This window comes from Artemia sp. Qi Xiang Cuo, chromosome 14 (assembly GCF_049724085.1).
Source record: "Artemia sp. Qi Xiang Cuo chromosome 14, ASM4972408v1, whole genome shotgun sequence".
NCBI lineage: Eukaryota > Metazoa > Arthropoda > Branchiopoda > Anostraca > Artemiidae > Artemia > Artemia sp. Qi Xiang Cuo.
The window spans coordinates 4,359,450-4,375,392 of record NC_142807.1 but is presented as its reverse complement, the minus strand read 5'-3'; the positions used below and the strand labels follow the sequence as shown (position 1 = coordinate 4,375,392).

The 15,943-nt window shown below is 35.5% G+C and overlaps 1 protein-coding gene across 1 annotated transcript in view; it reads left to right on the top strand.

Moving 5' to 3' along the window:
- CadN (neural cadherin) overlaps positions 1–8,023 on the top strand; it is a 217,471-nt gene extending 209,448 nt beyond the window's left edge. The window contains exon 37 of the mRNA XM_089100597.1: positions 1,088–8,023. Within this exon, the coding sequence (XP_088956723.1) occupies positions 1,088–1,248 (161 nt within the window). The 3' untranslated portion in view covers positions 1,249–8,023. The remainder of the gene's footprint in view (positions 1–1,087) is intronic.
- The last annotated feature ends 7,920 nt before the right edge of the window (positions 8,024–15,943 follow it).

The window sequence follows — 15,943 nt, the reverse complement described above, 5'->3', positions numbered from 1 at the left end:
CGAATGGCAATCAAAATTTATAGTGTCTTTTTTAAGCGACTAAAAATATTGGCGGCAACTAGCTCTCCTCCCGCGCCCTTGGCAGAATTTGAGAAACTGTCAGAAATTTAATAAAAAACGAGTTTTCCATCTGAAAGTAAGGAGCAACATTAAACCTTAACAAGAACAGAATTTATTCTGTGTATAAGGGTGGCTACCCCTTTCTCAATGCTCACTCTTTACGCTAAAGTTTGGCTCTTTGTCACAATTCTTCAAGCAACATAGCTTAAACACAAGGGCCGTTGAATTTGAATTAAAAGTAATTTTTAAAGAACTTTCAGACTTAAGCGTTAAGAGCGAGGGTTGAGGAAGGGGTAGCCACCCTAATATACAGAATAACTTCTGTTCATTCTAAGTTTTAATGTTGCTCCTTACTTTTAGGTGATTTTTTTATAAAGAAAAAAATAGACCAGTTTTTTTTTAAGCTGACACAAAATAAGCAGACAAAACTGAAAAAAACTGGACACTAAAGCTGTCAGCTATTTACCTAAAGCTAATATATAATAATACACCAATGAATTTGATAAGACATTATGTTCGAACGGTTGTAGCTATTAAAAGCCGACACATAATAAGAGATAGGTGAATTTGAGAAACGTTTTCTTCGAACGGTAGGCGTTTCAATCTATCTTTGGATCTTGCAAATCAATGAAAAAAAAAATTTGTAAAATTAATTTAGCAAAAAAACTAGATTAGCATATACTAGAGGCTGACACATAATAAGACACAAAAATAACATTAATATTACAAATAATATTACGGTATATTAATATTACAACGGATGTAATATTACGAAGAAACAAACGATACGCAGCTTAAATGTTTCTCTTGATATTTTTTTACTTTTTTGACGTAAGTGGTGGTAATATGCTTATATGGTTATCTCTGCTGCAAAAAAATTGACTAAATTTTCGGAAGTGAAGTGACACTTATGAAGGGATAGTAGTTGTAAGGTAGATATGGATAAATTGGATTGCATTGTTATCATTTCAAATATCTAGGCAACGTGAGGAATTTTAAATTGTTTTAACGCTGTTTTTATTTATAGGAACAGATGACGACGAACAGGAGTTTGATTATTTGAGTCAATGGGGCCAGCGATTTGGTAAACTAGCCGATCTCTATGGACATAATGAAAGTGATGAAGATACAATTGATGATTTAAGCAGTGTGCCACCAATTGAACTAATGGGCTCTCTTAGACGCTAATTCCAGTTCTAGTCAATTTAATAATGAACAATTCTGCTTTTTTGTACTGAAACAGCTCACTGTGTGTCAATCTTTGTTTTGCATTTAAATTTGCTTCAAGTGATTTTAAGTGGTAACTTCATATCAAGCTTTAAAGTGGTTGCTAAGTCATTTCAAGTGAATGCCAAACTTTGCTGTGAATGAAGTAGTTTTCTAGAAGCGAAACAGAATCATCCCTGAATTTTTACCCTTTTCTGTTGCAATTGAAAAACCTCTATCATAGCTCTCGCAAGAGACTCATCGCTGAATTTTCCTCTTTTTCTGTTGGGATTGAGGAATTCCTTAGCCTTTTAAGTATAGCCCATTACTAAGCCTTCACAAGAGACTCGTCACTGAATTTTCACTTTTTCTGTTGGGATTGAGAATACATAGACTAATATGACCTGTTTAACCTATTAAGAACCTACGTTGTCCTAAATTTAAGAAGGGCCCCCCTCCCCAAAAAAATCTTGGGCACGTGCTTGAGAAGTGTATCTGGATATCAAAATCCTGTTTTTCGGCCATACTTCATTTTTTCATCTTGTTTCTTTTTATTTTTAAAGAAAATGATCCTCGATTATGTGGCATCCTTCTAGCTTGGCTGTATCCATGGGGGGGGGGCTACAATGTTTGACCCCCCCCCTAAACAACAAATGTTTCCAACTCCTAAAAAAGTAACAAAAATGCATATAAACAAATTTTTGACATGTTTTTTAATTTGTTTTGTAAACCCCTCCCCCCCTCCCCCGAGCAAAAATCTTAAATGCACACTTGCTTGCTAGAATAATTTTGCTATATCAGGATAGACACATTTTTAACCCCCCAAAAATGAACAAAACATGCTTCGTGTATTTCAAATACCCAAGAGTAAAGCCCACACTCACAAAAAAAATGCTGCTCAATGGGTTTTCTCTTGGGTAGTAGATATCAAATCAGCGCATGTTTTGATAAGCATGTCATGAATCAAATTCATAAAACGTACTTTATATTGATTGATTTTTTTATTTGCTTTGGCAAATCAAAAAAGTCTTAACATCAAAATTTTGGAGTCTTAAATATTATTTCAGACCTGTTTTGGATGTGCAAACAACTCTTGACAAGACTTAGTTGATTTGAAAGTCAATGATTCTTTTTGTTCTGTATTGTGTAGATGTGTGCCATTTTCGCTAAATGTGTTGAATAATCTGCTTATTTCAACCTGAGAAACTTTTTATGAGAAAATTTTTTAAAGTAAGAACAAAAGAAGTTTGAGCCTGAACATTGATGAAAATGATGCAGTAGCGACCCAGAATAACGAAATCAAAATTACGTACGTTCCGAATTATTTGCGCCAATACTGCTTAAGGATAAAGGAAGTGAAATTGTAGAAGCCTGACTATCTAGACTTAACTCGTCGACAGGCGACTTTAAATAATAGAATTTTAACATTAACAAATAGTACGACAATACTACTCTACAAAATGATTCAATACAACAGAGTTGTGTAACTGCTAATATTTTGAAACAGGATAATATTATATTTTCATTAATTTATCACCTGAGGTGTTGATTCATCTCTGATAAGCTAGTGAATTGATCTCTCTTTGGCAGTACGGTCACAGATTCGCAGGATTTTTTTTCGGGTAGGAGGAATAATAAAAATTGAAATTGGTAATTTGAACGAGATAATTTAGGGTTCCGTGTGCCCGGGCTTCGGGTCGGCCTTACCCTGCATACATCCCTGGATTTTGGGTACGTGGTTTGACCCCAGGTTTCGCAGGGCTCATGGGGAAAGGGACCTGTTACTTAAATAAATTCCCAGGAACGTCACAACCGGCCTAGGGCAGCATTTATCGCAATTTTTTCATTGAATAACTGAGTTTCTTTTGCTCTTACATATGCAACCGATCTTTAATATCCTAATGAGTGTGCTTCTTATTTATTTGTGTGTTTTTTTTAACTTATTTAATGATTTTGGACTTTCTTAATAAGAAATAAAATTAGATAATATAACTGTAGATACCTGACAAAGGTAATGTAGCTATAGTTTTCTGAGAAGGATCTGTACTTAGATTACTCCAAAAATACTCATCCCCTTAGGCAGAATTTCATATTTTGTTTGATGTTTATAATGTAAATATTTTCTGTATGTTGTTTAATTTGAAACATTGCGATCTCAGACCGTAGCCAGCTAATGGCTGCATTGTTATTCTTACTTTGATTGTTAGACGTAGATTTAATATAGGATGTTAATTGCACATTTTTGTTATACGTTTTTTTTTTGTATGACAGGGGTTGGATGGTCCGTACCAGGGACGCGAATCGGAGGCATAGAGTTTTAAACATGACTATTTTTTGGTATTTTCATTTTTTTTTTTTTATAAATGCTCGTATCCCGGATTTGGAAAAACATTTTCTAGTAATTTCATTTCTTTAATCAATAAATCCTTGCCTCCTTATCTAAATTTTCGCAAATCGGCGCCTCTACTCTGTATGTCCGTTTTTTTATGGTCTTTTAACTTGTTTGGCCAATATTAGTAAGAGATCCTCATTAGTAAGTCACACTATAAAATAAAGGAGCTTATTTGAAGAACTGTCGCTGTTGTCACTTCTTTGTTCTCTATTATTTCTGACTCATTGACTTTTTTTTTCTAACCCAAATTCTTTGTCTTCTCAGTGGTTCTATTTTGAAGATAGGCAACATCCCCTTATTGTATGCAATAAAACAGTAGGTCTACTAAAACGGTATTGTAATCAAAATCTTATAAATTCTGGTTGATGGGCTCCTTGTATTTGGCAACATTCTTTTGGCTCTCTAATCTTTGAGGGCGAAAGATAAAATCTACAGGCCAAAATTGATCCCAGAGCATTGAAATATGCCGCCCCTTCCCAAGAATAAATGCACTTAAATCGTACAAGCTTACGTTCAAAGTAAGTTATAAACAACTGCAACTATCATAGCCGAACGCAGGAGGGGGGGCGTTTGGGACCTGCCCACTTAAATCCTAAATTTCTTTTTAAATTATGAGCACGCAAAATCATCAAACAAATTTTTCCTTTAAATTATTGGCCCCCCCCCCTCCTTGCACCGAAAAGTGCCCACGCACATGTTTTCCTAGAAGTTAACGTGATGACATGAAGAGCCATGTTTCGACATTGTAAATTAATAGATACTATAAGTTAATTAAATACGGAAGTTAGTGATAATGAGTCATACAGGAGCTTGCATTTTTCCGAACTACTTTTATCAATTAAAAATTGTATTATTTAAATAATCTAATTATTTAAATAATCTTAGATTAGTTAAAGATTAGCTTGATGTCCCTTATTTAATTTAAGAAGGTATGCATACCTTCTCTAGTTTCTTAAAAAAAAAAAAAGAAACAGCTTTTAATTTAGATGAACGAAAACAAAAATATGAAATATTATCTGAACAAGACTGAATCAGACCAGTTTGACAGCATTAATTCAAAATTTATGTGCATTATGCAACACAAAATTCATGGGAAGCGGAAAAACAAAAAAATGCGTTTTGAGATCTTTAGACATCCATGAAATAGTCTTTTTTATCAAAAGCTCCAATCGCCGAATATTCTTATGAGCAGAAAATGAGGATATAACACATTTCAGACTAAATATAATTTTAAGCATCTTAGGAACCAAATGGGTTCAAGGAAAATACTCATCGGGGTCCCAATTCACGAATATGTATAAGGAGGAATGTTCTCAATTTTCTTCAATGATGATCATTCAAGACTGATCATCCTCCCTGATAAAATTTCACCGTCTAGATATTTATAGTGAGGGGGGGGGACCAGAAACGACAAAAATGACGTTCCCATGGACGTCAGTATGGGAGGCAATATCCTGGTAAACAAGAAATCAGTAAATATTGCATTTTAATGGGAAAATAGGATATATCACCATTTGAATCTCGGTGAAGAGCAAAGAAAAGGCAAGAAGGAATTTCTTGGCGTTAATAATTCCCCTGCCCCCCCCCCTGCCTCTTAAATTTCATGTTGATATGCATGTAAATGTAATCTTTATGTCACATAGAAAAAAAAAGTTCTTGCAATAAGAAAGGTTTTATTCAATGACGGCAAAAAGCGACATTTTTTCAAAATCTGAAGGAAGGCGTTTTTGGTTTTCAGTTTTAAATGAAAATACCATAAAAAAGAGATTTTCCAAAATCTAGGGGGCCCTTGATTCGCATCCCTCCCCCCGTGTGTATATTAATTACGTTGGAGCTACCAACCCTTATATTGAGGTATCACTATATGAGAAAAAAATTTTGTAGCTAAAAGTAACAAACAAAGTTAAGAGTCTTATGATTTGAAAAAATGAATTGGTTCATACATCTATATCTCAAATCTAATTGTTCCTTTTCTAACAAGTAAAACAATAGGGAATTCATCTAAGACAGTGAAATTTATTTAAATATTGAATACATATTTCGGCTCTATATCCAAGAACCGTCCTCAGGAAACCACATTTATAAATAAAATAAGACTTGGGTATTGGACGGCTATGGATATAGAACCGAAATATTCATCTAAAGTTTAAAAAAATTCACCGTCTTAAATAAGTTCCATATTGTTTTTCTTGTTGTTGTTTTTATGATGGAAAGCCAGTGTGGTCTTCAATATTATTTATACAGTCTCTTAAAAATTCAAAAAGCTTTATTTAAACTCTTTATGGTGCGGGGAAAATTTTTTCTCTTGACATCAAAGAGAAATCAAAAGTCACGAGCGTCCAAAGCAGCTTGTTTTTTTGTTTTTTTTCTGTTTTTTAGTGGATATTTTGTATTTTTTTGAATTTAAATTTTAAACGGTCTTGGTCCTCCGGTAAGCTAAAGAGGTGACTTATACCCTTTTCTTATCTCAATTTTGTCATTTGACGCTAAGGAAAAGAGAGTGATTGTACGATTTATAAACTGTATTTCAATTTTTTAAGTTTTGGGTATTTGAAGAGCATCTGAAAAACATTTATCTTTACGCAACATAGTGATATCTCTAATTCTGTGAATAATGCCTGGAACTTAAAGAGTAAATATTTTCTATTAAACTTTGAGCCACGGTGCCGATTGGGGTTGACAGAGGAGGGGTAATCGCCGCTGAATTTTATACTCATCTTCCCAGATTCTGAAAAATATCTATTTCTGGGTCTTCCTGTTAAAAAATAAATTGAACATCTCCTTTTTATATTTTTGTGAATTGGCACTGCCGTTTTGAACACTAGTTTCGGTTTTCTGCCAAATTTTTCTCTGGAATATTTTTTTAGCAAAAACAATAAGCTACAAATACAACAGTGTAATTTATGTCCTCTTGCTGATGGGGTTCAGGCGTTTGTTCACGTGTTTTTAATCACTGCCCCGAATATACACCACTTCTGTGATCAAATACTCTTACCATAGCACCACAATGAATGTCTTAATGTTATGTTCACAAAAATATTTCAATTAGAGCCACTAATAAGCGTATCTCTTTCGGATACTGTAAAATTGAGAAGTGATTGGGTCATAAATCAGATTAAGTGTATGATCCAGAATTATTTTTTCCCGGGAACGATAATTAGCTCTTTATTATTATATTCGTTCCAAAACGCAAGTAATCACAAGTATTTATGTCTATTACATAAGTTTTATTTAATTATCTTGAAATGTTTTGTAAAGTTTAAATGCTCTGAATAAGCATGCTTTTGACTGTAAGCGCTCATGAAAACATCTTGGGAAGAAACTGAGAATAGACGAGCACAAGCACCAAATTCAACGGTTACCAAAACATTGCTCAGTTAGACATCTGCACTATATGCCTTTTGTCTGTGTTATTTCGTTTCCAAAATGCCGGATAATATGTTTTTTCCTCTCTTCTCATTACAGTTATAAAAGAGGCTAATTTTAGTACGATCCTGCATTGTGCGACGAAGTAATTAATTATTGTTAATGACAATTGACCTCTCAGAATTCTCTTAATGGATGTTCTCAAGCAATGATTTAATTGACACCTACCCCCTTTTTAATAACAGTCACAACTGGCTTCCTGAGTGAGCTGCCAATAGACCTGCTAGATTTGCTGCGTTTACAGTAAGCAGTCCACGAAAATGTGGGAGGTGCAAGAATTTTCTTCAATTCTTTTTTAAGGAAGTCGCAAAAAAAAAGATATTTAAGAATCTAAAGGGGCGGTGAATTGTTTTTGCGATTTTATTTTTCAATGAAAATACCAAAGAAACTGTTTTAAAAATCTTGGGGGAAACTCTCCTCGCCCTCAATAAGCACCCCTGCACCGGTCAGTTCTAATTGGAAGTTCATTCTAGCATAGTTGGAGCCAGCTGTATAGAAAATTGTCGCTCTGGTTGATTATATTTGTGTGATTCGCTGCAACATATGTACCCCTGGGCCATCACTCATTTGTGCTATCTCCAAAATTTCTGTTCCGCTCTTTTCATTTTTATATTTTGTTGAGTAATTCATAATTGTTCCGTATATTTGTTTAAGACTAGGAAAGTGTAAAAAAATGATTTTGTATAATATATTTCCAATCCTATTTATTGTTTTACTGAGCTGTTTTACTTTATTTATAAATAGGACAATTGATTTAAAAATGAAATTTCAATATTTACCAGTTAACCCCTGTGCTTATGGAAAAAAGCTAACGAATCATTACCAATTAAATTATTGAAAGCATCTATATTTCTATTGCTTCCGGTTATCAATCCTCCGAATTGGCCCAAGTCTAATTGACGCGTAGCTTTATTTCGATAACGTAGTATAAGAGAGAAAAAGGCAGTTTGGAAGACATCTAACGGCGTGATGCCAATTTTGACTGCAAGTTCGATTCAGCACAAAATTTCCCATAAGATAGATTCCTAATCCATTTTTTTCTTTTTTTGGACTACGTAGGACATTTCCAATCAGGGCGTATTTAGAGGTAGGATAGTTTCATTCCAGTTTAGCGAATTAGTCTGGCTTAATGTCCATACCAAGGACATTAAAACAGATTTTTTGCCCCGCTCGATTCATCTTGGGTCAATTCATTCCTGAAAATGCTACGTTGTGAGAAAAAGGGCAAAAAAACCTGATGGAAAGGGAAAAACTGTCGAAGCTTTTTTATACCGTTTTTGACGAATTTCTACTGTAATGATCCAGTTCCTCAATTTCAATACGTCCTTAGTCCATTGTCCTTAATCCCAATTAGTCCCAATCCTTAGTCCATTGTCTTAAAATTTCTTCATATCTTTCAGAACATTTTCCTTCTCCTCTCTTCAGATTATCTATCCTTTTTTTAGAATTGATTTTTTTATACTTAATTCATTTTTTCAAGGTATATTTGATTACTCAGAAAAACAGTAAAGAATAATAATCAAATCTCGAAGACTCGCAGTTGTTTTGTAAGTATTAGCTTGAAACGTGGAACTGGTACTCTGACTAGGTTTTAAGGGTTCAGTATTAATATTACAATTTTTACTTGGTTTTGCACCCCCCCACCCCCACCAAAAAAACTGTCATTTGTGCATGCACGAATATCGGTAAACTATAAGTGTAAAAAAAGGACTTCAAATTTTCAATACCAATTCCTGGGTTACCAGAGTCCTACCAGCCCTGCTTGATAAATAAATTTAAACTTTTCGTCTTGTGATCTAAACCAAGGAAAAAAATGTAACTTGCTTAATATGTACATGTTACCGTGAATGTCTGAAATTGGTGAATGTCGACATTCAAAGGCGAATGTCCGAAATACCTTTTTTTTCTCCTTGAATTTACTCAGCGTTGCCAGTCAATTTTTCCAGCTTAATGCAAGGTTTGATGAAAACAGATTAGGTTGGGTTAGCTTAGGCTAGGGTTTTAACCTGTTTCTAATATTTATAACCTAATCTAACCTAAACTAGCATAATCTAATCTAACTTTTACTATCGTAGATTGCATAAGACTGATAAGCTGACTCGCAAAGCTATTTGAATCCAAGCAGAGAAAAAGAAATTTTTGACATTCACCAGTGAATGTCGACGTTAACTAGATTTCGGACATTCACGATAGCATATATAAACAGTATGAGAGACTAATGAGACCAAACCTTGGCGCTTTCAATGGAAAAACTCTTTGGTTTTGAAACCTTGTTAAATTGATTATAGAAGAATATATATTAAAAAATTTGAAAAAAAATCAGGAAATTTTTTTCAAATTTCCTGATTTTTTACATGAAAAAGATCTCGGTACTTGTATGATATGGGGTGCTACCATTTCGAACAACCTTCACAAGCACTAAACGTCATTTCGTCGACAAGGAAAATCCGTCAGAACTACTAACCGTCAGAACGTTGACAGTCATAACATCGACAGTCACAATCGCTACCCGTCATAAAATCGACACGTCATAACATCTAAAAAAAAAATTAGATGTTATGACGTGTCGATGTTATGACTGTCAACGTTCTGACGGTTAGTGGTTCTGGCGGATTTTCGTTATGTAAAAAAAAATATGTAAATATGTAAAAAATAAGTTTATATAATAGTGATAAGTATATAATAGTTTATAAACAAATTTCGGCTATATATTTGCATATCAGGGGCACGGGGGTAAAACATAGCATATATTAAGTGTGTAACCTAACCTATGTGCCTTTTCCCCCCTAGACCCCAAAAACTAAAGTTTTAAAATTTTAGATGTTATGAAAAAATTTTATATGTTATGACCTGTTGACGTTATGACTGCCGACGTTCTGACGGGTAGCGATTGTGACTGTCGATGAACTGACGTGTTGATGTTATGACTGTCGACGTTGTGACGGTTAGTGGTTCTGACGGATTTTTTATCGATGTTATGACGGATTTTGTCGATGTTCTGACGGGTAGGTGTTATGACGCCTTTCCGGTATGATATGCACCCTACTTAATATTCTTCAAATATGTTTCTCTGACGTTCAATCCTAATGAAATATACCAAAGTAAGATAAAAAATACAATACTTAAGAAACAAATTTATGCTATATATTTGCAAATTAGGGGGGGGGGGTAAAGTATAGCGGGTCTGCATGCCTAATGTGTTAAGCACAATTATTCTGCGTAGTATGTAGCAAGAATTGTTTTCTAACTTCACACTGTCCAAATACTTTTGATAATTAGTCGAGAGTACCCTTTTAATCAAAGGGGAAAAGAGGAATTATTTTTATATTATTCGAGTTTAAAAAGGGTGCTTTAATTTCGTTGGTTTTCATCTGTGACATACTTTCGCAAGCTAATTACACTACTTCTTATCCATAGAAAGATAATCTTATCTGTTTAAAAGCTGATTGGTTTAAAAAAAATTGTGAGTGAAAATTTGAGCCAACAGCTGGACTCAATTTTTTTAACCACGACGTTTTCAAAATAGTTCCTCTATGTCTCTGTGCTTCATTAACTACGTCTATCTGTAAGTACTTTGCTTCGGGGACTAAAGCACGAATCAAGTTTTAGCTCATCATTCTTTGACTGCGTATGTTTTAAGATCAATTTGAGAATGTACAAAGCACTATCTATCTATCTTATCTATATACTTTCTCTCTTAGTGCTTATTATATAAATAGAAAAAAATCCAAAAAAATAAATATTCGCAAATTTATTCGACTTTAGTCTGATTTAAATAAAGGCCTAAGCTGAATACGTGATATATTTACTATGTAGTCTATATATAGACTTTATGTATATTCTAGATACTTTCTAAAATGTATTGACTACGTAACTATCTATATATCTTATCTATATACTTTCTCTCTTAGTGCTTATTATATAAATAGAAAAAAATCCAAAAAAATAAATATTCGCAAATTTATTCGACTTTAGTCTGATTTAAATAAAGGCCTAAGCTGAATACGTGATATATTTACTATGTAGTCTATATATAGACTTTATGTATATTCGATATACATTCTATAATGTATTGACTACGTAACTATCTATATATCTTATCTATATACTTTCTCTCTTAGTGCTTATTATATAAATAGAAAAAAATCCAAAAAAATAAATATTCGCAAATTTATTCGACTTCAGTCTGATTTAAATAAAGGCCTAAGCTGAATACGTAATATATTTACTATGTAGTCTATTTATAGACTTTATGTATATTCTAGATAGATTCTATAATGTATTGACTATGTAACGATCTATATATCTTATCCATATACTTTTTATCTTAGTACTTATTATCTAAGTAGAAAAAGTCCAAAAAATAAATATTCTCAAATTTATTCGGCTTTAGTCTGATTTAAATAAAGACCATGGCTGAATACTTGATATATTTACTATGTAGTTTATTTATAGACTATATGTAGAGTCTAGATAGATTTTATAATGTATTGACTACGTAATATTATATTTGCAGTTTAATCAGGCACGTCCCTGGTCAGGAGAGTCAATAGCCTTTTACTTTTAGGGGGAGGGGGAGGGTCTACTTCCAAAATTTACTGAAAGATTTGTACAGATTCCAACGATCAGCTAATATTTTAACTTTCTGTTTTATTAGTTATTACTATATTTTAATCACACAGAGCAAAAGTAATATATTATCATAGGCAGCGAACTAGTGCCTAAGTAAAGAACTATGTGGGCACAATGTTTTTTTTTGTTTTTTTTTTTCAAGCCCGGGCACTTCGTATTGAAGGAGTTGTCGTAGAAAGTTCGAAAAGGGCTCATTCGATTGCAAATTGGAGTGGCTAGTGCTCTTTTTAACAGTCGAGAGTGATTGGAGGGCAACTACCCCCCCCCCCCACGCCCATCATTCCCCCAAATACATCTAATCAAAATTTTGAGATAGCCATTTTGTTCAGCGTAGTTGATTTCCAGATAGAAAACATCTTTTTGAGGAGGACACTCCTCCCCCAACCCTCGCGGCAAGGGTTTTAAGTTATGCCCTGGGGGCATATAAGGTTTTTATAGAAGGCGTTGTCGTAGAAACTCCAAAACAGGTTCATTCGATTGGAAATTCAAAGGACTATCGCCCTTTTTAATGGTCAAAAGTGATTGGAGGGTAACTACCCCCCTCCCCACGCCCAACATTTCCCCAAACACATCCAATCAAAATTTTGAGATAGCCATTTTGCTCAGCGTAGTTGATTTCCACATAGAAAATATCTTTTTGAGGAGGATACTCCACCACATCCCTCGGGGAAAGGCTTTTAAATTATGCCCTAGGCGCATATAACGTTTTTAAAGAAGGCTTTGTCGTAGAAACTTCAAAAAAGGCTCATTCGATTGAAAATTCAAACGGTTAGTGCCCTTTTTAATAGTCAAACGTGATTGGAGTACAACTAGCCTCCCCCCCCTCACGCCCATCATTCCCCCAAACACATCCAATCAAAATTTTTAGATAGCCATTTTGTTCAGTGTATTTGTTTTTCAGATAGAAAATATGTTTTTGAGGAGGACACTCCCCCATAACCCTCAGGGCAAGGGTTTTAAGTTATGCCCTGGGGGCATATAAGTTTTTATAGTAGGCGTTGTCGTAGAAACTTTAAAAAAGGCTCATTCGATTGGAAATTCAAAGGGCTAGTGCCCTTTTTAATAGTTAAAAGTGATTGGAGGGCAACTATCCCCCCCCCCTCACGCCCAACGTTCCCCCAAACACATCCAATCAAAATTTTGAGATAGCCATTTTGTTCAGCGTATTGGTTTTCCAGATAGAAAATATGTTTTTGAGGATGACACTCCCCCACAACCCTCAGGGCAAGGGTTTTAAGTTTTGCCCTGGGGGCATACAAGGTTTTTATAGAAGGCGTTGTCATCGATACTTCTAAACAGGCTCAATTGATTGGAAATTCAAAGGGCTAGTGCCCTTTTTAATAGTTGAAAGTGATTGGACGTTAACTAACCCCCCTCTCACGCCAACGTTTTCATAGGCAGCGCGCTAGCGCTGCCTAAGTAAAGAACGATGGGTTTTTTTCTCCATACCCGGGCACTTCGTACCTAAGGAGTCGTCGTAGAAAATTTGAAAAGGGCTCATTCGATTGAAAATTGGAGTGGCTAGTGCCCTTTTTAATAGTCGAAAGTGATTGGAGGGCAGCTAGTCCGCCCCTCCCCAGCCCATCATTCCCCCAAACACATCCAATCAAAATTTTGAGATAGCCATTTTGTTCAGCGTAGTTGAATTCCAGATAGAAAATATGTTTTTGAGGAGGACACTCCCCCACAACCCTCAGGGCAGGGGTTTTAAGTTATGGCCTGGGGGTATATAAGGTTTTTATAGAAGCCGTTGTCGTAAAAACTTTAAAACAGGCTCATTCGATTGGAAATTCAAAGGGCTAGTGCCCTTTTTAATAGTCGAAAGTGATTGGAGGGCAACTAGCCCCCCCCCCACGCCCATCATTCCCCCAAATACATCCAATTAAAATTTTCAGATAGCCATTTTGTTCAGTGTAGTTGATTTCTAGGTATAAAAGATGTTTTTGAGGAGGACACTCCCCAACAACTCTCAGTGTAAAGGTTTTAAGTAATGTCGTGTGGTATATAAGGTTTTTATAGAAACCATTGTCATAGAAACTTCAAAAGGGGCTCATTTGATTGGAAATTCAAAGGGCTAGTTCCATTCTTAATAGTCGAAAGTGATGGGAGGGGAACTAGCCCCTGCCCCACGCCCATTATTCTCCCAAACACATCCAATTAAAATTTTGAGATAGCCATTTTGTTCAGCGTAGTTGATTTCCAGATAGAAAATACGTTTTTGAGGAGGACACTCCCCAACAACCCTCAGGGCAAGGGTTTTAAGTTATATCCTGGGGTATATAAGATTTTTATAGAAGGCGTTGTCATAGAAACTTCAAAAGGGGCTCATTTGATTGGAAATTCAAAGGGCTAGTGCCCTTTTTAATAGTTGAAAGTGATTGGAGGGCAACTAGCCCCCCCCACGTCCATCATTCACCCAAACACATCCAATCAAAATTTACAGCGCAAAACCCCTATGCCTTCCCAAGGCGAGAACAAAATTTTCACTTTACTGAAAAAAAATATAAATGTTTTTACTTTTATAACTTTAATAAATCAAATAATTTTAACATTTTGATTACTAAATATCAGTAGGGCTGTATTTATATTATAATGACAATGCTCATTCTTTTGTATTTTTTCAGTAAAGTGCAAATTTTGTTCTTGCCTTGGGAAGGCATAGGGGTTTTGCGCCCAACTTATGTTAATTTCTGCTCGTTTTGAGTTTGACTCGGTTATTTATTTTAGTTTCTGTTTCTGTTAGGCACATTCGATTGGAAATTGGAGTGTCTTGTGCCCTTTTTAATAGTCGAAAGCTATTGGAAGGCAACTAACAGCCCTTCCACGCCCATCATTCCCCCAAACACACCCAATCAAAATTTTGAGACTGCCATTTTGTTCAGCGTAGTTGATTTCCGGATAGAAAATGTCTTTTTGTAGAGGACACTCCCCCACAACCCTCAGGGCAAGGGTTTTAAATTATGCCCTGAGGGCATATAAGAACAATGTTGGCACAATGTACCATATCTTATTATTGTTTTACTTTAGAGCAGGGCACTTCATATGGAAGAGGTCGTCGTAGAGACTTCAAAGGGGGCTCATTCGATTGGAAATCGAGAGTTCTATGGCCCTTTTTAATAGTCGAAAGTGATTGGAGGACAACTAACCCTCCCCCCCTCACGCCCATCATTCCCCCAAACACACCCAATCAAAATTTTGAGCTAGTCATTTTGTTCAGCGTAGTTGATTTCCAGATAGAAAATGTGTTTTTGAGGAGGATACTCCCCCAGATTGCTCAGGGCAAGGGTTTTAAGTTATGCCCTGGGGGCGTATAAGGTTTTTATAGAATGCGTTGTCGTAGAAACTTCAAAACAGGCACATTCGATTGAAAATTCAAAGGGCTAGTACCCTTTTTAATAATCGAAAGTGATTGGAGGGCAACTAGCCCCCCCCCCCCACGCCCATCATTCCCCCCAACACATCCAATCAAAAATTTTAGATAGTCATTTGGTTCAGCGTAGTTGATTTCCAGACAGAAAATGTCATATTGAGAAGGATACTCCCCCCCAACCCTCAGGGTGAGGTTTTTAAGTTATGCCCTGGGGCACAATGTATTATTTATTTTTATTCTTCATACCCGGGTACTTCATATCAAAGGAGTTGTCGTAGAAACTTCGAAAAGGGCTCATTCGATTGGAAATTGGAGTGGCTAATGCCCTTTTTAGTAGTTGAAAGTGATTGGAGGGCAACTAGCCCCCCTCCACGCCCATCATTCCCCCAAGCACATCCAATGAAAATTTTGAGATAGCCATTTTTTTCAGCGTAGCTGATTTTCAGATAGAAAATATGTTTTTGAGGATGGACACTCCTCCAAAATCATCGGGGCAAGGGTTTTAAGTTATGCCCTGGGGGCATATAAGGTTTTTATAGAAGGCGTTGTCGTAGAAACTTCAAAAAAGATTCATTCGATTGGAAATTCAAAGGGCTAGTGCCCTATTTAAGCGTCGAAAGCATTTGGAGGGCAACTCGCCCCCCCCACGCCCATCATTCCCCCAAACACATACATTCAAAATTTTGAGATAGCCATTTTGTTCAGTGTAGTTGATTTCCAGAGAGAAAATAGATTTTTGAGGAGGACACTCCCCCACCACCTTCGGGGCAAAGGTTGTAAGTTATTCCCCGGGGGTATATAAGGTTTTCATAGAAGGCATTGTCGTAGAAACTTCAAAAAAGGCTCATTCGATTGGA